The sequence below is a fragment of the Colias eurytheme genome, chromosome 18 (genome assembly GCF_061535395.1).
Source record: "Colias eurytheme isolate Ceu_HAF_F1 chromosome 18, ilColEury1 Martin Lab GWU primary, whole genome shotgun sequence".
NCBI classification, from domain to species: Eukaryota; Metazoa; Arthropoda; class Insecta; order Lepidoptera; family Pieridae; genus Colias; species Colias eurytheme.
In genome coordinates this window covers 4,704,515-4,732,190 of record NC_142997.1, presented here as the reverse complement: position 1 = coordinate 4,732,190, position 27,676 = coordinate 4,704,515, and the positions used below count along the sequence as shown (strand labels likewise).

Genomic DNA, 27,676 nt, shown 5'->3' with positions numbered 1-27,676 from the left:
ACATTCATTTTACTATGAATAGCATAGATACAACTTCAACAGAATATGAATGCTTTCTCCTTGATAGAATACATTAAAATGTAAAAAATCAACTCTAATTTACATGTTTTTTATCAATTGATTCTGTGGAATTCTTTCTTACCGTATTAAAATCGATCGTATTTAAATATGTTCTAACCAATGTTAACACAGTCGGTTTAAGCGCGCTCGAATGAATCATATTTGGCATAATTTTAAAATTCCATTTCTTGATTTGGTCCATAACATATTCGAATCTCACATAAACATTTCTATATCAAATAATAATCAAACACTACATATTAATTGCTCGTAATTCATTGAATTATGAAACTAATTTTCATCCTAATGAATTTATATATAAATACGTCTGGCTGTAACGAGGTTGTACAAACAAATGCTTTCATTACATTTCGGGTACGTTTTGATGATTACATTCACACTTGGCTGAACTGTATAGTAATCAGGACGCGCTTTCGTGACCTTTATCGCTTCACACGAAACTACCAGAACACGAACATTGTCGATTTAAAACAATATTCTATTGAATAACAATAACGAGATATCTAAATAGCATTGTCACGGAGCGATTCAGTTCTGTCGAGGAAAGGGGATGAATAAATCATGAACAATTCCAACTAAACGCGTAATTGTTCACGGTGTCAGCTGATTGTTTTACTCACTTATTCTATTAAAAATGAACAATGTATCTTATTAAACCTTTATATAATTACATTCTACTCGGTAAACAAATTACAACAACGTATTAGATCATCATTTGTGTATAATTGTTTTATGATACTAATAAGGCATATTATAGAAGAATTGAATTCCTGTTTTATCAAAGACTATTCAATATAGATATTTTATAAAACTGTGACAATTTAGAATTAGAATTAGAATAAAAATAGAAAAAAATAGCATTTAGAATATTAATATTTATTTATTTTTATTGGACTAATGGATATTATTATTCACGGTAACGTATCTTTCTATTTTAACCAGCTAATAATGTACTTAATGATTTGATTCCTCATTCATTTTACTTTACCTTTTTAAACTGTCTAGATGAATATAAATAGATGTTAGTAAAAAGTAAAAATTATGTTAGCGAGACACAAAGAAGTAGTTTTAACTAACTCAATTTAGTTTTTAAGAAAATCTATTGTGTCTGGGACCGATCGGGCCGCTTGGGGCTCAATGGGTTAATAATAATCGAATTACAGAAAACTCAAACCGGTTTAACTGAAAATCATATATCTCTCAACACAGGACAAGCCAGTAGTACACAACGTGGTGCTCGGCGTGATAGTGAGCACCAAGTCGCTGGTGCTGCAGAAGGTGACGCGCGAGCACAGCGGCGAGTACTCGTGCCGCGCGACCAACGCGCTCGGCGAGACCGCCAGCCGCGCCACGCACCTCAGCATACAGTGTGAGTGCGCCTTTATTATTTTTACTAGGGATGTAACGATACCGATACCGATACCGATATATCGGCCGATATAATCGCCAAGCCGATATATCGGTATCGGCGATTATAAAACAACCGATATCGAAATCAAACAATTCAAAAAACCGCGCCCAATGAACGATGCAGGAGGTCGCCAGCGCGCGGGCACTTTCTTTTTCTGAAAAAACTCTACCAATAGTAAACTTTGATTACTGATTGCATGTGTATTACTTCAAGTTTAACTGACTTTGTAAAATATTAATACTAAAATAAATGTTTTTCTTGTTTTTTTGATTTGGCATTTTTATTTAAAAGAATACGATTTACAGTTGAGTCTCTGTTAAATGTTGGTAACTTTTATGCATAATTCACTATTTATTTTTCTACCAAGCCATCGATATCGGTATCGGTATCGACATCGCCGATTATTTACTACAAATATCGGTATCGGTATCGTATCGGCAAAATCATGTATCGTTACATCCCTAATTTTTACAGATTTCTGAATTGGTGTTTAATAGGCGGGTCTGTAAGGAGCGCATCGCCTCGCGAAGTAAAAGAAGCAACTCGACCAGTGTGGTCGTGGCTCGGCAAAGGAAAATATCCTGTGCTGCCATTTTTCTCAGTCGAACCATGTCTACGTTTATGGAGCTGATACGTGTAGCAATTGCTTCGCGAGGCTGCTCGCTCTGTGCGGACTCGCCTTTTATTTTTTGTGTGTCGCCGTACAATTGTAAAAAACCTTAAATTTAATCTATATCGTGAAATTGTCACGCAATAGCTATCAAAAAATTGTGCTCCGTATCATCTAATTACTATTTAAAGCATGTTATTCGATAGATTAAAATATATCGAAATGAAACCGTGGCCGGACATTGTAAATGATGTAAAGTAAATTATTGGGGACAATACTGTAAGCGTTTGTTTTCACTGCGATAGATTATAATCTCTCGAAGTCAAATCGTCGTCGATCTACCGAAAAATAATGCGTTAATTACATTGTACGTTATTAGTAAATAAGTATTTAATTAAACACAAGCAAGAATAAAACATTGATTCTAATTTACACCTAGAATAATTAATTGGATGATATTTCACTTTCATGCGACAGACAATTGAATCGTAAATAGGCCACTGGACAAAACGGCTTTCCGTTCCATAAAAATAGTCGAATAAAAACAAAACACCTCAATAAGTAAATTGTTGCGATTGTTTTTCCAATTTGAATCGGCCTTTTGTTTTCCATTATCAAGAAATACTAATTTCATTTCATCGGGAGGGCCGTTAATCGCGGAATATCAATCATTCTTTCAGAGATAGCGGGGTAGATTTGTTACAGTCAACGGGGTAAGACGAATATTTATTGAAGGACGCATTGTTTGCTCCACAGATACACATTAACCCCGATTAGGTATATGCGATATCACTACATAGTATAACACAAGCCGCTTTTTCTGTCCCTATGTATGCTTAAATCTTTAAAACTAAGCAACGGATTTTGATGCGATTTTTTTAATAGATAAGTAGAGTAATTCAAGAGGAAGGTTTTAGTATATAATTTATTAGGATTTAGACAAAGCGGGCGGAGCCGCGGGCGGAAAGCTAGTAAATGATAAATCAATGCTCACTAATGACACACTGCTGTTGATTAAACAAAGCAATATATAATTTAACATAATTGCATGTTTAGTTTATTTCTGAGATATTTCCAGTAGATAAGAGTTGACCCACAATACCAGCACGTATTAAATTCATTAATGTTACACTCGGCCATCTTTTATGACCAGTTATTAATTCTTTATTTATACTTGATGTTTTACCACCACATTAAAAGCTTATTTGTTGTTCAAAATACTATAGAAGTATTAAATACTTCAGTTACTTCAATATTCTATGAAATTTAATCCCTATTATGCAAAATTTATTTAGATAGAGCCTCTGTGGATTTATAATCGATCAAACCAAAGTACTGTAATGACTGCGTTGGGATTCGTTTATTCACAATGATCATTAATTAATTCGTTAATAATATAACAAAGTTTTGGTAAACAAGTGGAGGTAAAAGTTCTGAATCGTAAATCATTATCGAAGCATCAATCACAACAGTAACAAATTATTGATTGGAGGGAAGTACTGAAAGTTACGTTGTTTCGTAGATAATGATGTAACAATAATGGATAAGCAGCGTTCAGTAATTATGATATTGACTCGTAACAATGTGATCAAAACATTTCCTCGTTTGAGTATATTTGATATAGGTATCCTGATAATACAAATTTATTTTACCTCATATTTGGTTATGTTAAACGTTTATTTTTAAATCCCAATTCCTCATTCCTTATTCAGAACAAGTTCAGAACTTTAATTAATTTCATCTGATTTTATCGCTACATTCTTTAAATATGACAGCTTGAAAAGACACCTTTTTATATAGAAAAATTAAATTAAAAACCTAATATTAAATGTCTGCACAGTTTGAAAAATGATTTTTGTCCAATAATTCAGCTAAGAAAATAAAAGTAAAACAATTACATTATTCATTCGAGCGTAAAATCGCAAGATTCCATTAACTTCGAATAATAGAGCCTTATTTTCAAGAGATTTTTTCCATTGATACTAAAATTGATAAGTTTAACAATGAAAATAATCTAGATAAGCAGGAATAATTGTTACAAGTTTTTTGAAGGCTACCCGCATCGTTTGAATGGTAAGCATTATCATTTATAACAATTAAAAGTGAAAAATAAAGTGTTGTTGGGTATAAATTGAGTACATTTTTATATGGCACTTCAGTGGACATGGTGTCCCAGGGGTTTAAGGCTTCCTGCTCAAAAAAAAATGCGGAGATATTCAATAAGCAGGCAACATACAACAACAAGCAGTCTGAATTTAAATTAAGAATTAAATATGGAATATACAACGCTTTACTAAAGCGTAAAAAATATAATATAATAAGGGGTAGGATGGAAACTCAGAAATACATATAATATCTAGCTCCTATCATCATAAAACTTAGGACAAATGAATGAAGGATAATAATTTTAGAAAATTTAAAAAATCTTAAGATAAGTGAAACTTAAAAGTGTCTGTCAAACGTCAGATTCGTTCATAGACAGCCCAATTACTGAACGAAATTTTAAGGCGATGTTGTCTCTCGCTGCTGCTGTTAGCTTAAGTGCAAGTCCACACTGCGAGCCTAGCGCGGTTGCGACGGCGGGCGCGAAATATCAAACGTATGAAACGCGCCTTTGCGTCCACATTGAAATGACTTTGGCGGAAGCCTAGTGCGACGGTAATGAGCGAGCCAGCTCGCGTAGTTTTCAAACTCTCCTATCCGCGCGTTCTGGCCACACTACGGGCCTAGTCAGCAAGCGACCCAATGCGCGGACGGCGGGGGTATCAAACCAGTTCGGTCTTGTCGCTCGACTTCTTATATTATATCCTTTATTATTTTTCGTAAAATAGCGGTAAATACTTAATTGTTGAAGTGAAACTTCTTTATTTATAAGTGCGATTCAATCTAAAACTCTTATATACACCACAGTAATTTTGTAGGGTATAATCTCAATTCTTCATATAAGATTCACCCGTTATTCCTCTGTTTTATTTATTTCGTGTACAACTTCTATAATGATCTCATCTCAAAATCGGACTGTCCAGTAAAAATAGCAAATCGTCCAAAGTTTGCAACACCCGAAAAACGTCGAACCGCTACTTGAGCTCGCGCGTCGGTGTGGCCACCGCGAGCGCCCGCTCGTCGCGCCCGCCTAGGCCGCCGCCACCGCGCATTCAGTGTGGACGCACACTTATGCATTAAGGCGATTTAAAAACACTTAAAACGAAAATAACATAAAGCAGGACAGCGACAGATGTATAACTTACAGACTTTTCCACAGGGTTTAAATTTTTGTTATTAAATAATATTTTGAACCCATACATACTACACAATATTAAGGGTATTTCACAAGGAAGAATACAAAACAATGTTCGTAAATTATTGCAATCATGTTTTTTTGTTCTTTTATGGAAAGTTTCTAACTAGTCATTTATTTATTGAAGTGAAACTTCTTCAGGCACATTAAGAGTAAAATTCAAGGTAGCGTCATGGCAATACCGTCACGTCATGGAGTAAGGCGATGATTTTGGTATCTTTGAATCTTGCAACGAAGTTTTAAAGAACGAACAAAGAAGTTTCACTTCTGACACGTGTGCTCGGCACACGCTCTTTTTTATTACAAAGTTCTATATGTGTGTAACAGATGCCCCAGTATGCACGCACACCTCACCACAAGTGCTCGGCGCGCAGTTGGACGAGACGCTCCGCGTGCGCTGCTCGGTGACGGCCAACCCGCCTGACGTCACGTTCTTCTGGCAGTTCAATAATAGCGGGGAGAGTTTGGATGTCTCACCTTCTAAATATGGTAAGATATTAAATAAATGGGTATTACATTATGGTGTGTCTCAACTCTCATCGTCATAAATATATAAGTATAGGTTAGGTTAGGTTAGTTAAATGAAATGAAATGATTGTTTAAGTTTCTCAAATGTTTTATTAACAATTGCTTGACTAAATCATACTTTAAAAGTATTTAGTTTTAATGAAATAACGGTTAAAGGGAAATTTTCGCTTCAACGTAATTTTCTACAATCAATATTCCCTGAACATTTTCTATTATCGTCCGCTAACTATACTGTCCTTGTAGTTCCGCATCCTTCGTTCGTTAGCGTTTACAAAGAACAATAGTAGGGGAGCCCAGGATGCTAAATGTGGATTTACTCGAGCGTCACGGGAACCTATTAGAATTGGTAGATTAGACCATAGCGAGAAAAAAAGGTCCTATAATGTTTTCACTTTTAGCGGTGGGGAAGGGTTTTTTGATTTTTTTTTATTTAAAAAAGAAAAAAATTGGCTTGGAAATACTCAAGCGCGTTAGATATTGATATTTTGCATGCTCCAGGACGTCACTGAAAAAAAGTATACGTTAATCTGACGATTTAAGTGGCGATTTAATCGCTATGAAGAAAGGGTAAAAAATTTAAGTAATATTATTCGAGCGCGTCAGATTAATATATGGGGGGGTTAATTACATTATAAGAAGTCCCCATTTCGCTAATCTGACGATTCGAGCTCAACCTTAGGAAATTATGGATTATTCAAATTTTCCAGCGGGGCCCCTGAGCGCACCCACCAACCATAACTGCTCATATTGACTAGAGGTACTAATGAATAGCTAAGGTACCGTCCCTTATAGTAATCTGACGCGCTCGAGTAAATCCCAAAATCCCCTCTTGGGCTCCCCTACTACAATATGTTACTGTCATACTAACAAGCTTCATAATTGCTTAAAGCAAACAAAATAGCATGAGCTAGACCCAAGTCTGAAACACAAAAGACAAAGTACGAAGCAAAACAGCAAACAAGAACAAAATCAAGACATCCCGCCGGAGAAAATCTAATTGTGCCGAAGACGGAACACGTGACGCGTGCTCAGAACTTAAATTAGGGACAAAGATTTCAAATTAATATCTCGCTTCCTTTGTACTGTTGCAGTCATCTTTCTTGGATTTTTCTTTAAGCGACTAGTGACTATAATAGAGCACTATAAGAATAAATATACCCCGTTTTATCACTTTTTTACGCTGGCATTTATTTACAGCAGTACAATTTCATACACTTGAATTGAAGTTTAGATCGTCTTAAACTTCTATAGATGAAAGTATTGTGCATTTTCAAGTTTCATTTAGATTTTTTGTACACAAGATAGACACTGTCAAACTTTTAAATTAAATCGTTATAGCTATAATTGTTACAAAATCCTCCCAAAAGTATTAAAATTTACATTTAAGCAATATACCCGTATTTAAATTTACATTTTTATTCAAAATGCCTCTTCCCTTACGAATATCTTCAGAACTAGAAATGTATTTTCCATCACAAATATTATTTTGTTAGACTGAAACCAAAGCAACTCGAACGTAACTCTCTCAGGACATAATATCATAAATTGTATTGTTGTATTAAATATATCTATTTTCTTTCAAGCGAATGTTTTGAAGATACAATTTATTTTATAACATTAGGTATATTTAAGAAACCTAAAACGTTTTCTGTATCAATTTGTTCTTTCTTTATTATTTATGAAATGCTTTTCTTTAGAATTAGTTAGGTTTCTTTATTGAAAAGTTATCATAAAAACTTTAAAGGGTTGTTTTTTTAAATGTTTTTGCTTCGTTTAAACACATCCACGATAAACTGACATCAAATAACGTTGCACAAAATAAACGTATATGAAAAATCAATACCCGACAGTTCCCGCTAATGAACTGATGAAAGTACAAACCACAGATCGACAAGTTAACCAGCTCTTCTTGTCATGATACCAATTTATGGACCATGTGCTCGCTTTTGTATGAAAACTACACCTTCCTAAAACGACTTATTGATTTTCTCTTTTAGTAGGGATTTAAAAGTGCAATAAATTTTGCAATGAAATTAATTGACGATTTAGACTTTAGAGTATTTCACAGCATTTGAATTCCATCTTGTAAAATGTTACCTATTCCCTTTGTTCAAGTTTCTACCGATAGTTCCGGTATGCGTGAAATTTTAATCAAATTAATTGAAGACAATTTCGATTCATAATTCGAATGCCATCCTGTAAAACGTTATTTGCTAATATCTGTAGAAAGACTGTCAAAGATGCGTACATATTACCAATTTATTATTAACTCATATAACGAGGAAGGCATCATCTCGCTTAAGACCAGGCGCTATCCGAGGGCACATCATACTCGATCAAATAGAAAAATGTTCTTGTACAACATAAAAAAACGTATTTTTCTGACGATTGTTTTCCTCTCATTTAAATAATTGAGAACTTGATGAATTATTTTTATAAATGACAATTGATTGAACACGATTTTTAATGATAACGAATTCGGGGGGAAGGGATAGCACACCATAGGGCTGTGATCGAGATTGGCAGACCAATAGGGGAGAAGCAATACGGGTAAAACTGCGGGCCTACCTACTAGGGAAGCGCGTAAAATCTTTCTTAGCTTTACATCAGGCGAGATTGTAGTGGCCGCGGAAGAATTCTAACCAAAACCTGCGGCCCTATCATTAAAACCCCGGGGGCTTTGGGTATCTATGCAACATTTCCCCACTTAAAAAAGGCGAGACTGGGGTCAAGCGCTACCACATTTACAACAAAAAAAGACACAGCCTGTTTCATGTAATCATGTTGTTAACACTAGGCACAGCGAACGGCAGCACGAGCGAGCTGAGCTACAAGCCGCAGAGCGAGCGCGAGTACGGCGCGCTGAGCTGCCGCGGCGCCAACTCGGTCGGGCGACAGCTCGAGCCGTGCGTCTTCCAGATTGTGCCGGCTGGTGAGTTTGCGTAGTTATTTATTTGTTTCAGTTAACAATGTACTTACAGTTAGAAGATTTTGATTAACTTATAACCTCTAGAGTCTCTATAAAGATAATAAATATCATTGACTTATTACTTTATGTACGTATTGAATAAAATGATTAATTATAATATAATATTATGTACGTGTACAATGTACATATCTATCCATATACATATCACACAATTTATTACCTAGATGCTAGATTCCCTACCCTTACACTTCTCGACTTGGATTATTTATAAAGATTTTTGTGCTTATTGTACCTAATACTGTTCTACTTTATTGTGCTTATTCGGGAATATTATTTATTATTATAACTGTGAAATTTTTAAATTTGAAAGTGTTCATAATATTGTTATTTATTTCTTTTCAATCATTCATTTTATTTAAACAACTTAACATCTAATATTAATTCTTAAAGCAATGATTCACAGTTCTAATTAATTAATTGGCTTGTTATTATTATCGTTATACAGACAATAAATGTTAGCATTAAAACGAAGAACTACGCACAAAATTCAGAAAGCTCGGAGCACAAACTTCATATAGTGTTTAGTTTTACCCTCCTGTTCCTACCAGCATACCATCTTGTGCCAAGTTATTTAACTTTGTGAATCAAGCTAACTTGGTACTTCATAAGGGATAACAACTTATGGGATGATATAAAAAAAATATCCATGTAACCAGTTGGTCTATGTTTTATCTTGTTAGGTATGCTAATTTTTATTATTATTAGAAGTAGCCTTATTTAAATCATATTTCATTCACACATTTTAGCAACAACATTGAATGTCGTACATTTCAATAACAGGAAAATATATTCACACGTCACTTTTTAATCAAAATGATGAAATAAAAATCCAATAACAGCCATAATAAAAATACGAGCACACGTTTGCATTGAACGTTCTAAAGCCGAGAATGCTACACGTTTTATAATTTCAGTTTGCAGCTTTTAGTCCAACCTACATAAATGTGCAAAATCTCATATCTCTTATTTGCGGATCCATATGGCTGGATACGACAAATATAAGCGTAAAAGATATTTTCGCCACATTCCGGTTTCACCCCCGAGAGCGGCTGTAGCGGCTGTCTCATTATACGTCTTAAATTCAGTGACAATGTGAATTTCTTCGTTCTCTCTTATCGCCGCTTCCATTTATATTATTAGATATAATCTCAGCACGTCTCCAAATTATAGCATTAATATATACGTACGGTTTCTAGTATGGTTATTTAACAGCCGGTTTGAGGGTGCTAAAATATATCTTGCTCTTTAAAACTAATTTAAAAAAGGTTTTAGTAGGTATGGACATTTTATTATAAGCAAATCATATATTATAACTGTAAATACTACCTATATATTATTTTAAGAATATAACATATAGAAATAGAAATACAGGGTGTCCAGCAGCAGATTGCAATGTTTGAGCGCTTCTAGTTTTAAAACGCGACGTACGAGGGGGACGCGGGGGGTGTCATTCAGCGCGTGAGTTCTGCGGATTTTTTTGTCGCCATAGAGCAGTGGAGCGGAGAGCATCGCGCTTATGCTATTGAGGCATACTTTTCAGGTGATTTCGCTGGCAAAAACACGCCGTCGGTTTAATAACCATTATCAAATTCATCGTTTAAGAGATGGACCTTCGATAAATTTGATACAGTCGTGGCTAGCAAGGTGTAGGGCTACAGGTTCAGTCATTAATAACCCTAGGCCGGGACCAGCACCATCAGTATCCACGATAGAAAACATTAAACTCGTTATGAATTCTGTAATTGAAAATCCTCGTTTATCACTTCGCACACGTTCGTCGATATTGGGAATTCCTAAATCGTTTTTCAGGTCATTATGTGAAAAAAGGTTAAGCTCCATCCATACTAAATTCAGATTATTCAAGATTTGCTACGGCTCATACTGCTAATGTGTCAATGAATTGAGTGCGGTAGTTATTTCCTGAAAAGCACATATCCCGAAACGGCACCATCCCGTGGCCACCCAGGTCACCAGACCTAAGTCCATGTGACTTTTTCTTGTAGGGCTATCTAAAAACTGTGGTTTACCAATCAAATCCAACAACCATAAGACAACTGAAGGAAAATATCCGGGCTGAAATAAACAGAATTCCCAGTTCCCTTTGCAAACAAGTTTTTCTCAACATGCGGAATAGATTGAGGAGTGTGTGAGAGTAGAAGGGCGGCATTTGGAAAATGTAATTTTCAGAAGATAAAATCCGCACTCGTCTTCTTTTGACTTTAATAAAAATATTTTGTTTAGAAATAATACTTCTTTTTTTACAAGCCCTCAAACATTGAAATCTGCCACTGGACACCCTGTAGAAATAGAAATAGAAACACATTTATTCCCAAAAAAATGATACAGTACATTAGATACAAAAAATACTTATAACTTAAAAAACAAGGTATAACTGGGTAAAACAATATATTGTGTAGACGTAATAATATTATATTATATCTGTATCACCTCAGGGAAAAGGATTACTGACTCAGCATGAATGTTACAGCTGAGGCTGTAACGCTGTTATTCTGTCAGCACCATATAAGTAGAGAGGAGTGACTAATAAAATAGGGTATAATTTTAAAGAACGGACTAAATTATGCTATACAGTATTACAATAAAGTAAGAAGATTTTGATGTATGAAGTATGTAACATAGTTTGCCAGTCAGAACGTAAAATCCGCTGAGTGAGTTGAGAGGAAACGAATCAGTAATAAAAAATAAATAGTGTGTAATAATGAATTTATGTGTAATTTATGAATTTATATTGCCAACGCCAAGTACGTAGAAGAAGTTAAAGACATCCTTTCCAGAACAATAATATATAAAACGTAGAATATAGATAAAGTAAAAGAAGGACACAATTTTAATGAATATCAAGGAGGTTATAGTTTATAGTAGATATTATTAAACACAGAAAATAACTATAGGTATTTATGTAGACTGTTTTTGAATAACGAGAAAATAAGCTTTCAACTTCTTTTTAAAAGTGTCCCTTGATTGAGAATTTCGAATAGGAGGCGGGATATCATTCCAGCATTTCGTAGCAAGAAATCTAAAACTTCCTCTAAAGGCGGCTGTTTTGTATTTAGGCACAGAAAAAATATTTGTGCATGACCTACATTCACTCGAGGCTTTGGAGGACCTCCATAAAAGTTTATCATATAAATAAGAAGGTTTTTTAAATTTAATAACGTCAAAAAGGAGACTGGCAAAGTAAAGTTTTTGACGGTTTTTCATGTTAAGTAGGTTATGCATGTTTAGGTATGGTGAGATATGTGTTCTTGGAGGAATCTGAAAGCAATATCGTGCACAAGCATTTTGCACTCTCTGAAGGAGACGTTGTGTTCTTTGAAGCAAACAAGGACCATAAACTGCCAGAGCATAGTTTAGTTTGGACAAGACTAGAGTTTCACATAGGCGAATGCGCATATCTTCACATAAGAAATTACGAATTTTATATAAAACTTTAATACGATAAAAGCAATTTCGAGTAACGTTTAAGACATGGGCTTCAAAATTCAAATTATTATCCATTTCAATACCGAGGTTGCGCACCTGATTGACACATTCGAGAGGTAAGTTATCGATACAAATTTTAGGTTTTAACTGTGATAAACAATTGACCTGTTTTTTGGAACCAACGATCATGAATTTAGATTTTATCGGATTTAACACTAAAGAGTTATTATTAGACCAACATGAAATATTATTTAAATCCGAATTAAGTTTCGTGATAGTCTCATCAAAATTGTCCCTGCTGATAGGAATGAGAAGTTGAAGGTCATCGGCATATAAGTGAAATTGACAATGTTTAATTGACTGTGTAATGTCTGCTGTGTACAATATAAACAGGATAGGCCCTAAAATACTACCTTGAGGTACTCCTCTGGTAACTTTCATAGATTTTGAAAGTATATTGTTGCCATTAGGATTACGTAAAAGAACTTGTTGAGTACGATTTTCCAAATAGCTTTTAAACCAGTCAACAGTATTTGAGTCAAATCCGTAGTACGATAGCTTAGCTAAAAGGAGGGAGATGTTAATACTGTCGAAAGCACGAGAGAAGTCCAAAAGAGTTAGGACAGTTCCAAAGCCTTTATCTTGAGATGCAAGAATTTTATCAATAACATCAAAGAGAGCTGTTGAGGTCCCATGTTTAGCCCTGAACCCTGATTGTAGAGATGGAAATATGTTATTGGATTCACAGTAATGCACAAGCTGCTTTTGAACTACTTTCTCTAGTATTTTCGACAGGTAGGGCAAAATACTAATCGGACGTAGGTCCTTTAAATCTGAACAATTGTTAACCTTGGGGAGGGGATGAATTAAAGCATTTTTCCAAAGAGAGGGAAAGACACCTGAAGCAAGCGATCTGTTGATTAAATTGGTTATGAATTTTAATGAATGAGGTAATGTCAATATGATCATATCTCTATTAATTTCGTCAGACCCCACTGCATTTGAATCAATTGATAAAATAATTTTAGCTATGCTGTCTTCACTAACAGATGTAAACGAAAATGTAGCGTTTGAAAATTTTTTTGAATTAAAATGGAGAACTGTATTTGTATCTGCTTTGTTATCTCCTGGAATATTGAGAAAATGAGTATTAATTTTATCGGGGTCATTAAAAGTATGTGGTAGTGATGTGTTAGATTTAAAGTCAGGTAGAACAGATCTCTTTAGATTTTTCCATAATGCTTTTGGGTTGTTTAAATTACTGTTTATATTATGATTAAAGAATGCCCTTTTTTCATTGAAAAAAGCACAATTGACTAACTGCTTGAGACTTTTGTAAGCTTCTTTATGGACATCCGATTTTGAATCTTGATATTTTCTGTGTGCTTTATCGCGTAAAGAAATCATATACTGCAAATTGCTTGTGAACCAAGGTGGAAGCGGTTTTCTGATAATTGAAGTTTTAGTGGGTGCATATTTATCGAACAGATTAAGAATGATACCATTGAATAATTTAACCGAGTCATTTACGCAATCCTGCTTTAGAAAGAGATCCCAGTTGATAGAATTTAAATCAGAGTTAAATGAACTAATAGGTATATTTTTTAAGGGACGATATTTAATATATTTGGGTGGAATTTTTTGTCTTTTAATTTTTAACTCAGTAACAATAAGGGAATGTGCACCTAATGTAGGAATTCGATGGTTAACTATACTCACTACCGGGGCATCTGTACATACAAGATCTATTAACGATTCACTGTGAGGAGTGATATGTGTAGGTGACTGCACGTAATTTTTTAGACCGGAGTAATATAGAAATTGATTTAATTGCAAAGTTTTCCCATCATGCTCATTCAATAAATTGATATTGAAATCACCCATTAAGAGGAGATAGCTGTAGTCATTAAACGAATTAATTGAGGAGGTCAACGCATCTAGGAACAATTCTGTGTTAACCCAAGGAGGCTTGTAAGCTGTTCCAATTATTAAACGATTCCCATTTAAGTGTATAGATAGCCACATTTGTTCCACTGTATCATCAATCACAGGAAAAGCTAGAATTCTGAAAGAAATTCCTAGTTTACAAAAAAACCCGACCCCACCACCGCGTGCCTTGAGATTGTGTTTACGAGGAGAGTTGCGAAACTCATAACCTGGTACCTGGGGGGCTAAGCCTTCTTGGCCGCTTCTTATCCAAGTTTCATTTATAGCAACTATGTCCGGAGATTCTCTGGATATAGCTGCTATAAATTCATCATGTTTGTTTACAAGTGAACCCGGGTTTAAGAGACCTAATTTAATATGTTTTGTTTTAATCATTGCAATATGCTTGTGTTTTTAAGAGTGAATTTATGATGACTTTGATTAGTGCATAATTGTTTAAAAACCCGGTAAGTAAGAATATAGGAGAAATTAAATTATTAAGAGAGCGTGATATCACAATATCTCTACATTTTTTAATATTTCACTTTTGAACTTTAGTACCTACCTAACTACTCTTTTTTGAACTCATCAAACCTTTAAATATAAATAAATCTAAGTAAGATATATATGTCTTCCTACCATCAATCACAAGTTAAACTCAAAATGCATTCAAAAGTCTGTGAAATGCAGCATGTTAAAAATAGTACAATTAGCATTTATACAGGAAACTCCATCAATTCTATATCCATGTTCGCATGCATATAGTTCAGAAATTAATTAAAGTGTCCATTGTATTATATTTCTGTAACAATACGCTGAGCAGAAAACATAAGACAAACGCTGTCCTAGATAGCATTTATTGAGCATGAAAGTGCACATAAATTGTCCAGAACAGCCATGCCTTTGAAAATATATCTATGACGCAGCTGCAGGGGGAAATATAAGTTAGGTGCAACGAAATACCGTCCTCGGCCGCAACGTTTAATATCCTCAGAATTATAACACATAACACGTTAAACTGTCGACCCTACCGCTATAAGTCAAGTCGAAATTAGTGAATTTAGCTCTGCACTTAATTTTCATTTCAACGCATGTAACATGAATTAATATCGCCCGAGCCTTTCGGGATTACTATGATTAAATTATTTGACGCGAAAAATGTTCTTAATAAGATATTACGTTGTTAAGCTGAAACCTTACCCCACCTTGCTTTCCGACATAAATTGTATATTTCACAAGAACACCGAATAATTTGAGTATTCCTTTTTACCTTTTCTTTGCAGAAATGTTGGCGAATAAATATATACTTTATTGACAAAAACTTTACGTAGTAACGTTTAATTGACACTTGTAACATAATAATTAACTTAATTTTATATAAGTTATAACATTTAAAAAAAATATAGCTCTTATATTATCGCGAATGGAAATCACAACGGCACTGCAACGAGCTACGCTGTTACAACTGTCCATTTTTAATGAGGCTTTTCTTACAACATTTATTAAAAATTTGCTTTTATTTATATCAAAAATTGTATAAAATGATCTGAAGTAATTTTACAAATAAAACTTATCAAACAATGTAATTTAGACTTCTTTTAAAACGATACATTGAGTATTTTGAAAAAATTCTAGAGTAAAAACTAAAAATACTTTGGAAAATCCAAAAGTGCACGCCTCATAATTTTTTTTAATAATTATTTATTAATTATTATTTTTGTTTATTTAATAACAATTAAACCACATCGAATCAGACCCTGAAAAATGAAAGGGTTCTATTCCTGAGCATACTCAAGCGTAAGAGAAAAAAAAAGACTCGATTAGTAAAGTATTTCGGTCGCTATCGTGTTAACAAGAAAATCCTCCGCACATACAGACACACGGACGTCCAAGACAGAACTTTTTTAAACTGTTTTTTAACTAGTTTAAATAACAAAAATGACATCAAAAATATCATGAATGTTAAAAATAGTGTTTTTTCTTAATATGTGTGTGTATGTATTATCTTACAAGTGCAATGTATGATACATAAAGACATTTTGAGTTTGAAAAATCAGATGTTTTGCGCGAAGTGACAGTAGTACCCACCTCAACGCTTCGCTTATGTGGCGTGCAAAATTTGCTTTTATTTATATCAAAAATTGTATAAAATGATCTGAAGTAATTTTACAAATAAAATTATCTCAATGTAATTTAGACTTCTTTTAAAACGATACATTGAGTATTTTGAATAAATACTAGAGTAAAAACTAAAAATATATGAAGGTAAAATGAAGTGTGTATATATTTTGATAAATCTTGGATAAATCGATGTCGAATGATGTCTGTACTAATTATTGAAAATACTAGGTATGATGACATTCAGATTTATTCATATGCGCCCATGTATTCATTTACAAGTCATTATATTACACCGATCATGCTTATATCAGAAACATGCGAACGTGGCCCCAATTAACGTAGAAAGAACTATGAAAATCCTTTCAAGTACACTTGACTTGTCTCACTTGTTTGCGTTTCACTCAATAGTTAGGAGAAATGGGAACTTGTTTCATTTAACGATTTTTGTAACACAAATTACTGACATTATACAGCTGCAGTCTGCACGTGACAAGGCCTGTTGTAAATTACTCCAACATAAATAATAATAAATATTATATTTATACAAAAAATTGTATGAATATCCAATTAGCTATTTAATTTTTTTATGAAAATACGTATGAAAATTGATAGTCTGGATATATACCTAATAGCAGTCTGGATTAGCACATTAACAGTACATTTCTGATTTCCAAAGGAGTGAAATTTTGCCAATAATTTAGTAGTACGCAGTGGAACGTTTTGTCCCTTTCACGTGTCGCGATGATACATATCCTTGTTTTCGTCACAAATCACAATGCAGATTTGTCGAATGTATGTTACATCACGATACGTCGAGGGCAACGTTCAACTGCTAGAATAATAGGGATTATTCTAATATTCACAAATTGGGTTGTATATCTGTTTTAAACTCTTTATTTCCTAAATAGTTTATTTATGGTCGTCACATCTTTTGGGCATGTTCTTGTATTTTGCTTAACTGGCTCTTAAAATGGTTAATAATGAAATTGGCCTTCCATAATCATGTATTACGTATAATACCTAGTAGTCATTATGTCTACATGTACTAAATTGTATTATTAATTTTAAGGCACACTAACATAGTTTTAAGAAATTCTTGTTACTAACAAAAGGACCTTTTTCCTCGAAAATCAATTATTAAGCTATTGCATAGCTTCTATCGCGGGCCTTGAGTGTGGGGACCGAATCCAGAAATTCCGTAACAAAAAAACCCCACGCTCCCCACGGGGACGGGCGCGGAGGTGTGGCTTGAAGGCATAGCATGCAATAGCTTTACCGCGGCAGTCCTCGAGTGCCACACGTCTTTTTATTATTATAATATTTTAACTTGTAAATCTGTCTAAATGATCTCCTTAGCACGACCAGCGCCTCCCAGGAACTGTTCGCTCCAAGCCGGTGCGAACGGCACGGAGGGCGCGGCGGTGCTGTTCGTGCGCTGCGTCGCGGGATACGATGGAGGTCTTCCCCAGACCTTTGTGTTGGAAGCACTGGACCCTAACACGAACAACAACAGATATAATAGCACTGTTAATGATACAGGTATGTTTGAATCTATATAATGAATCGCTGAATGTGTTGCTAAGCGTAAAACTCGGGAACGTCTCGACCAATTCGGCTATTTTATAACGGCTTTGTTAACGAACAAGGAAGGTTCTTATACAGAGAAATAAAAAATATTGTTTTAAAACTTAAAAACACGCTTTAACTTATAGAATTATTGTATTGTCACTTATCCTTGATAGTTAAAGTCGGTGTTAAATGTTAAAAATATGAAATGACGATTCAAAAGTACTTCTAAAAGAAGTCTAATTGAATAAATAAGTATTTGAGTTTGAGTTAAAGGGGCAATGGGGTAGAACATTGCCTGGCGGGGCATCTAATATTTAATAAAAACTTGTGGAGCTAGTAAAACAAGTGGAATTAGTAAAACGCGTGTAATTCAATTTTGAAATCAGATTTCAACATCTAGATGTTCAAAGTACATAGGTTAACAAAGTATAAAAATGGAATGGAAAATTTTTGACCTAAATATCTTCTTTTTTAATAGGATCAAGTAAATAATATTATAACTAGAAATTTATTACAACTAATGAATTTAAATTGATGTTATATAAATGTTATATTTATGAGTATTTTACTGATATTCCTGAATGTATCTCATACATTTCATGAATAGAACAATAAAGATATTTACAATGTTCTTAAGTTCAATTTTGCTGAAAACTGTCTCGTCTTTTTGTTCTTAATTCTCCGAAATCAGTTTCAATTTATGGTAGAACTGAGTTACAATAAATAAAATTCCCGTTATTTTATTGCCATTGAAGACGTTATACATAAAAATGAAAGTTACGTAGTATGGTTTCAACTTTCTGGGAAGCTCTTTAAGGTAACAAGATTGCTTGCTGGAGAATTTACAGTATTGTGTGATAGTAATCTAACAAATTATTCTAAAAAAACAGATCGTTAAATATAATTAAATAAATTTAAATATATTTGTTGCGTGTAACAGCCAATTACATAATTTGTGTCGATAACATTCTATTGCGGTTGAATTGAAAATTACTTTTCATTTCATTTAATTCTCTTTTATTAATTGTTATGTAATTTACCAAAAATAGAGTAGCACTTTACAAATTCCTAGGGTACTATAATAGGTTCTATATATTTTAAAACGTGATTTCTAATGTATCTATTCATACGTTAATCAAGAAATGGACATGACGAAATAACTATTTTAGACAGTTTAACTTGTAAGTGACATTTTCCACTCAATCAACTAAAAGTGTTATATTATTTTTAACTTGCACCTAATATGTAAAAATTTCTATTGATCTACGACGAAATAAAATATCGACTTCGCCTTTGCCCAGTTATTACCTACTACTTACAGTAACACAAAATTCTCACACAGAATCCCCATTACATTTGTTCGTTGCTCGAGATCATCACGTGCGCAGTGCATTTGTATGCAGCCGCGCGCGCTCTCTCGGGATCTGTAACCGTGTCTTAATTAATGACGTCTTGCCTTCACTTTACCTTTTATAAGAGTACATCCTGCTCCTGTAGGAATACTGGAAGAATAATATTTTGAGATTGACTAGCTAGGCGCTCTGGGTTCCGCTTCCAGCGGATTAGAAACTGAAAAAGAAAAAGGTAGCTTGAAATCAGCAACAATTATCTTTATAATATTACTGTAGAAAAAACTGTATTTAAATATGTATGAAAGATTGGATAAATACATTGACAAAGAATAAATACGGATAACATCGATTTAAAAAGTTCTGATCCTGGGTTTTTACATTCATTTGACGTAACATTACAGCTGAATTTTAATTAATAAAAAGGAAATTCAATAAACTACTAGGCGTTAATATTGAAAATGTATATCGTCAACCGAGGCAAGTGTGACAGTGGGGCTAGTGTAACAAATTCAAATTACGCGCCCTAAACACGTTTATTTGTTTTAACGCCGTCTAACGTACGTTAGAAGAACTTTTTCATCATTAATTTTTGTATTGACACACAGCAAATACTCAACTGTTTTACCGACATACGCCATTTTGAAAAACAAAGCGAATTATGATTGAAGTCCGTGATATTTGGGACGTCGCGTTTAGTGATTTTTGGTGTTTTGGAGTGTTGTTTTAAGGAAATAAAGGTAAGTGACAAAGTATTACGATTTGTATTTGAAGTTTTATATGTTTCTGTGCCCAAATTTCTGATATTCTTTGACATATGTGCATTGTCACACTTACCTCACCCGCTAACCTAACATGGGAAAGTGTGACACAGTCACACTTACCCCAGGCCTTTTGTATGAGGATACCATGATAGTGATGGGACAGCATATATTTTATACAACGTTTATTTTTAAAGTAAAATTGAAGCATTTGTTTTGTTTTAGATGGTACGATACTATAAAAGAAAAACTACTGATAAATACTCTCAAGAAACTCTACGCGAAGCAGTCAAAGCAGTACGGGAGCAGCATATGACAGCTTTGAAAGCATCCAGAGTTTACAATGTTCACACGTAAATGGTGTTCGTGGTGTAAAATCGAAATCTCATGGGGACCAACAGTTTTTTCAGAGGAGTTTGAGAAGAAAATGGCTTCAATTGTAATAGTTACTTTTTTTAATTAAATATAATTTTTAACTAATAAGTACATATTTACGTTTTATTATGCTTAAACCTTACCGGGGGAAGTGTAACATACTGTCACATCACTAGTCTTCGAAAAATCTGTCACACTTACCCCTTCTAGAATATAAATCTGTTGCAAGCAAGAATAGACTATCGTGTTATTGGATTAGATCATAAATTAAGTTGACATATTTAATATCTCATTATTTCAGTAAGAGACCAGCAACAATAACCAGAGGAACAAATAAAAATGCTATCTGTTACACTTGCCCCATTCCTGGGGTAAGTGTGTCAATCGCCAACCTTCCTTTCTTTTTGCTTACGTATGTCACACAAAACTTCTAGGAACATTACAAATCATTGTTAAAACATTGAACAAATGAATAATTAATGTATTAAAATTAAAATATCGGTATAGGACTATTACGGTAACGAAATATTTAAAAAAAAAATTTGTACCATTTAAATTTATGTCACACTTGCCTCGGCTGACCTTACTTCACGCATTTTAACTGAAATAAGTGTTAAGCACTTTAACGAGTACCGCTTCACACAGCTTTACCGATAACGGCGTTTTATACTAATTAATTATTTTCAACTGTATTAAAAATACACTTCATTTTGACAATGTAAGATTAATGTTAAATTCCATAAAAAACATGCAAGATCTTTTAAAAATTAAACGGATTTTAAACGCGATTTATTCATTATATTATTATCCCGACGCGGACGTTTGGCACGTGACCACGCTCAGTTTAAAATCCTTAATTTCCAAATGAATACTCGCGTAAAATCAAACAAAAAATGCAAGAACTTATGAAATAGATAAAAAAATATGGTTAAATTTAAAAGCGTAATCCTTTAATACACAGTACGTTGGTGTAATTTGCCTTTCAGATGGTCTAGTGACGTTCAAATTAGATCTCGGGCAGCTGTCACCGGGCGATGCAGAGGGCGCCACGTTTAATCTACTCATTTATGCAAAAAACCTCAAAGGCGACTCGGAGAAAACCCTGCTGGAAAACATTGCGTTCAATGACGCTGCGAGGAGGACTGGTGAGATTGTTTTATTTACCTATTCATTATGTTGTTTTGGTCTTTTACTTTATTGTACTAGCTATCCGCCCGCGGCTTCGAACCCCCATAGTTCCCGTTCCCGTAGGATGTCCGGGATAAAACCTATGTTTAATCCTATGTTTAATCCAAGTTACCTTCTATATGTGTGCTTAATTTCATTGTAATCGGTTCAGTGCCTCAGTGGTATTTGCGTGAAAGAGTAACAAACACACACACACATCCTCACAAAGTTTCGCATTTATAATATTAGTAGAATTCATATAAAGGTGCCTTTCTGCTAACATTATCAGTCAATGATTAAAAAAATACACTTATAACACTTTTCTGGTTTACAAAGTTTGTCACACGATCAGTTAATTAACAGATGAATTTTTTTTTAATTGGCCTAAGCCAAACAAAAGTGAAGATTATTAAAGTTTAAAAAAAATAAACAAACTAAATTGGAATTCGCTTCACAGGACCCGGAAATTAGATCAGTAAATAAATATTGTTTTATCATCCTCACAAGTACTTTCAACTTATAAACTAATGAAGGTTATAATTATTTTATAGATATAATTAAAGAATCATATCGAATAAATAAAGTCGTTAACAAGCGATCGCGGAATTGCGAAGCTCAAAGCTTTTCAGCTAAAAATATTGAGGTTTTGTGGTTGTAACAAATTAATTGTCAGTTATTCATTAAGTGGTCTGTTGTTGAACTCGCGCGCGGAATGTTACGATTGTTATTCAAAACGCTGGTGTCACAGTTTTTAATATAACCTAAAAATTGGATTAAGTGCTCTATTGCTCTATAACATTAATTTTTATTTCACATCGCGGTTTTTAAGCGAATTAGAATGTTTATGTTGAGAGTTAAACAATTTTATATTTAAAGGACTGTATTTAAATGTTTTAGGCGAGTTATGAATAAAAGTTATTTTTCATGGAAAAATGTTTAGGTACCCGAACAAAAAAAAACTTCTGAAAGGTAACATAGCAACGAATAAGTTTCATATAAAAAATGCGTATATGAAATATTTGTTGAAAGTGATATTTCAGTCCAGTAACATATTCGTAAGCTAACAAAAGCCTGGTCTCTGTTGTCGACTCTTAAACAACAGTTACATTTTTTATTAACCTGAAAAATTCGAATAGAAATGCCGCTCTATTTTTACCGTTGCAAACGTTTACGAAAAATCGGAAAATGCACCAGTAACAAAGCTATATTGAAGTGAATTTTTATTGTATGTTCTTTTACCAGTACTTCAAACTACTCCAGTCTTGTCTATCAATACGATGTTCGTATGCTAAGATTGCTAACTGCCTAAAGCAATGAAGTACGTCATACTGGACCGCTAACGTATCCAACTAATATGCTTGTCCTGTATCGTGTTTGTACCGTATTTGTACCGTGCAACGAACTTTTGCGGTAAGATACAGTAGGAATATACCAAAGTTCCCAGATAATCTAAACCGCAGCTTTTGCGAACAACCTCGGGCTAGACGTGTTTTTCATTTATGGGAGTAATATTGTATTTATGCGTTTACTCAAATAGATGATATTGCTGTATGATAATATTCAGAAATGATATTATAAACATACATTGAAAAAGAGATGCATGAGTCTCTCTATTATAGAAATACGAATATAGGACATGCAATTGATCATTCAAATAAAAGTACGTAGATATTAACCTTTTTTCTTTTTGTAGAGTTTCTTTACTATTTATTTATAATTCTATGAGATGTATTTTAATAACTTCTTGAAATTACTGATCTGTTTTATTTACGGACAAATAGGTAGATGAATAAAACCCCTCAATTATTCAACCATTGTATCAAATACGCCGTAATAAAGAAATAAAGAAAACAACGTCTATGTAATGGCATGTTAAGACTGTAACAATGATTGCAGTATAATTATAATATTTTACACAATTATTTCCTTCAACCAGATGGCAAGAACACCATGGGGGGTGCTACACTAGGAATCCTAGTAGCGGCTGGTCTAGGCGCACTGCTAGCGCTAGGTGGAGTACTGCTAGCCGCGTTACTCGCGCGCCGTCGCCGCGCCCGCGCGCCGCACAAGCACCCGCCGGGAGATATGTTGGAACTTAGTGATGGTGGAAGACGATATGTTGTTGCATATACCATCAAACCCTCAGAGTCGAAGGAACCCCAGCCGGATATATTGAACCCGCCAGGTAGTGTTGAAGTGAAGATGTAGTTTGATAAACAGTAGAGTAGTAATTGCTAAGTAGTATTTTTAGAAAATAAAGTATGTAGTATATTTCTAATTAATATATTGTGTAGTTATAAGAGCATTTTCGAAATTAGTGTCAATTGGTAGTAAAACTTGTAACGTAAAAAGTAACTAACCGCAAAATTATTGAATTGAAGTAAAATATATAATTTCAGCAAAAAGTCGTACTCAGAGCCGAAAACCTTGCAAAGTGGCTCAATTTTAATAAAAATTTTAAATAACTCGGTTATTTCAACATCTCAAGTTCATACTTAGAATAGCGGAATGGAAATTTGAAATTTGTTTTATAGTATGCCTAGATCGTTACTTAAGTATTTTCACCGCAACATTCTCGCAGCAGTCCATTAAAGATACTAATAAAATTGCGTCAGTGAATTTATTAAACAAAAATTTGAGAGACTTGTTTTCGTCCGTCGAAAACGGGCTCTTTATTCGAAAAAATAAAACGAGTACGGCGAAAAACAAGCAAGAAGAGGCAAAATAGCGAGCCCCAGTTTATATTACGGTCCCGTTCCTCCCTTTTGATCGCCTCCTGCATTATCGCGCTCATTTAGCTGACTTTGCAAAAAGACTTGGAAATACACGCTTTCTTAACATTGATTCAGATGGCGAAACTCAGAACGTCGCTCAGGCGAACGCGGATTCCGAAGAATGGACTACGGTGCGGGAAGTTAAAGGTACCATAACTTGGGCTGTTTCGTAATATAAAATGTCAAGAATATTTTAATTAATTTATAAAAATATTCTAGGTGACTGGACTAAAACTGGAGCAGTATTCTCCGCTGAAGATTTAGCACTTTTGGACTCGGCGGGACGACCGCAACAAGTAAGTTGGCAATAGTAGATATTGGAAATTAATTTATATAGTTAAAATTACAATTATTGCGTTTCTTTATAGCTCACGCCCGGCAGCGACATGACGCCCATCAGCAGACAAGAAGACGCAATAAATCAAAATATATCACAACCTCTATTAGCTAATAACTTCCGACCGAACCTAAGTCCAACGCTCGGAAGCCCCAACTTCGTGTGTCCAAACGGCAACGTTGGCTCGCCATTTGGAAGTCAAACTTTAGCATTAAGTGGCCCGACTCTAAGTTCTGGAAGCCTCGCCACCTCCACTTTACATAGGAAAGGGAAGACCAACGTGAGGAGAAGAGAACACGTTTTAGCTGAAAACTTGCCGGGCCCCGAGAGCTGTGTGTAAAAACTTATAGAATAAACGCTTAAAACCTTTGGCCTAACTTCTTTTCCTAGCTGACTCCGTACGACTCTCATAAATTGTCCATATTTTATGACTCAGCCGAGTAATAAAATAAATATTAGTTTGATTGATTCATGGAATCCTCGAAACGTTTTGTTTTATGAATGATTCAAGCGAAGTTACCGTTTATTTAGAATTGTAGAAATCTTAGCGGAATTATTATCTTCACAAACAATTGATTTAAGATTCTCTCCTTTTGATTGAATCTACAAATTAGGCAAATGTATTATATGATTTTATCACATTATGTACATTGTTTAAAGTATATAATTTGTAAAAAGCCTAACTATGTAATTAGTATGTATTCAGTAACAGTAACTGCCATAAAGAATTTCGGCCAAAATTATTAATTTATTGACGAGTCTTAGACAATACAAATTTTCCTATAGAAAGAATTAGAATTGTAAAAAATAATTTAAGAAAAAATTAAGCTCGTGTAGGTATTTCATTATACTTTTTTCACGTGCTGTTTACAAAAGAATTAGAATTGTAAAAAATAATTTAAGAAAAAATTAAGCTCGTGTATTTCATTATACTTTTTTCACGTGCTGTTTACAATTATAATAATCTTATTGTGTTATAAAATCTTATTTAATGTAAACAATATGTTATATTATATCGGTCAAAGAGCAGGCAACTAATAATATTTTACAATTTTGCTCAAAAAATGTCTTACCATTATTTCATAAAGCTGAACGCATTTCAAGAAATTAAAATTGATTTTATGACTGCATTCCATCAAATTAAAAGCGTTTTTATAAAATAAAATGTAAGTTTATCGTTTAAAAAAAAATGTATTTTATCTTTGCATTTATGATGAAATCTTTAAAATTTCAATACACATTTTATATTAGGCAGTTGTATTATTGAAAGCTAGCGTAATTATAAGTATTAATTTTAATAGAGAGATTTGTAAAAACTGTACATTTTGTAAATACTTCAATGTAATGTCTCAATTAATATTAAGTTTTCCTTACATAAATTGTAGCTATAATGGCTTGTAGAATTTATATTTATTTAAAATAAATCGGTTGTGTGTGTAAATACGAATAAGTGTAAGTGTATAAAAATGTAAAGTTGTAGCGATGGGAGCTTTTGTTGTTTCTTTGTGAAATGTATATATTTACCTAAATTAGGTAGTGCCATTTTATAAGATAAATGCCTAAATGTTTTTATTTGTGTTGATTCTATATAGAGTTTAATGTCCTGGATTAAGTCGAACCATATTTGTTGTAGTCGTCAGTAACGATTTTATGCGGTCCTAACTATCTGATGGTAATTTTATATTCGGTAAATAAATAAACCTTTTTACAAAACAGATTATCTTTCATTTTCATTCTATTGTATTCCTTTACTTTAAGAAAACATAAAAACAAACTCACATATTTTATGACCCAGTTTTCTATATTAGTTTTAATATTCAAGTCATTGAAACACAACCCGTCTTATTTCTAAGCCAAATTTACCCAAATTAAGTTATCATACCAAGCGATGCCATTTCAGAAAAATATTTTGTTATCCAGACAACAATAAAGTCATATTTTTCCAGGTCCTTTATACTCTGTGGCCAAACACAACGCTTTGATATTGTTTTATCAGGTGGTTTTGAATATTATATTGGAAAAACACCAATCTCCATACACCAGTTACAAAAAGATAAAGTGTCATATTATTTCAATAACTTTTCTACGTACCTACTATAAATTTAATGTCGTCTAGACTGCATTTCAATAATGTTACTTTATGCCAATATCTAAAGTTTTTATCTCAATAAAATATATTAGACCGGGAGATACTGACACAAAATTTCGAGTCATTTGTAACAGGATGGCGGTTCCACAGGGGTCTTAGTACGCAATGACAAAAATAAAAACGATGGTGTGAACACTGGTACTGGCGGCTTAGTCGCGTGGACGTTAGTCGAACTCGTCGGAAAAATAGCGAAGTCAAACGATTTGTAACACAAAAATTTTAGAATTTACCGATAGCCCATAAAAAAGAAGTAGGCGGTAGTGTCATGCCATACTTTTCCGGTGTGACTTACAGCCCGCCATACCGACGCGAATGTGTTGATTTAAAAAAAACAATTCAACCATTTGTACCAGGCTAACTTTTGCACAGGTAACCATCGTTGTGCAGCCATTTACGAAAATCGCCATGCCATACTTTTCGGACGATTCCAAATGGTCGCCATACCGCCGAAAATCTGCAAATTTTTTTTTTCGCCGAACCATTTGTAACACCCTAAATTTTTTTTCAACAATTCCTGAATGATTATAAATAGAAGTGTGATAATGCCATACCTGTGGGAGGTGGCGAATGTGTATAAGATTTTTTTTTATTGTACGATTTTATTCGTATTTTGAACGATTTGTAACAGTATGGCATTAATCTATCCTATAAGTTTGAGGTTCAACAAATATAAATACAAAATTTCAAAGATCTAGGTGGTAGAAATCTTCACTTCTATAAATTAATAATAAATTTATTTATGAAGTATGGCAGCACTTTTTCCCCCTACTAGAAGTATGGCAAATAT

General features: G+C 33.8%; 1 protein-coding gene across 1 annotated transcript in view; it reads left to right on the top strand.

The window, feature by feature from the left end:
• LOC149900603 (neural cell adhesion molecule 1-like) overlaps positions 1–25,225 on the top strand; it is a 73,923-nt gene extending 48,698 nt beyond the window's left edge. The window contains exons 10-18 of the mRNA XM_090112224.1: positions 1,291–1,450; positions 5,728–5,889; positions 8,726–8,860; positions 17,765–17,947; positions 21,449–21,607; positions 23,566–23,814; positions 24,479–24,550; positions 24,623–24,699; positions 24,772–25,225. Of these exons, the coding sequence (XP_089968350.1) occupies positions 1,291–1,450; positions 5,728–5,889; positions 8,726–8,860; positions 17,765–17,947; positions 21,449–21,607; positions 23,566–23,814; positions 24,479–24,550; positions 24,623–24,699; positions 24,772–25,080 (1,506 nt within the window). The 3' untranslated portion in view covers positions 25,081–25,225. The remainder of the gene's footprint in view (positions 1–1,290; positions 1,451–5,727; positions 5,890–8,725; positions 8,861–17,764; positions 17,948–21,448; positions 21,608–23,565; positions 23,815–24,478; positions 24,551–24,622; positions 24,700–24,771) is intronic.
• Positions 25,226–27,676: the final 2,451 nt, after the last annotated feature.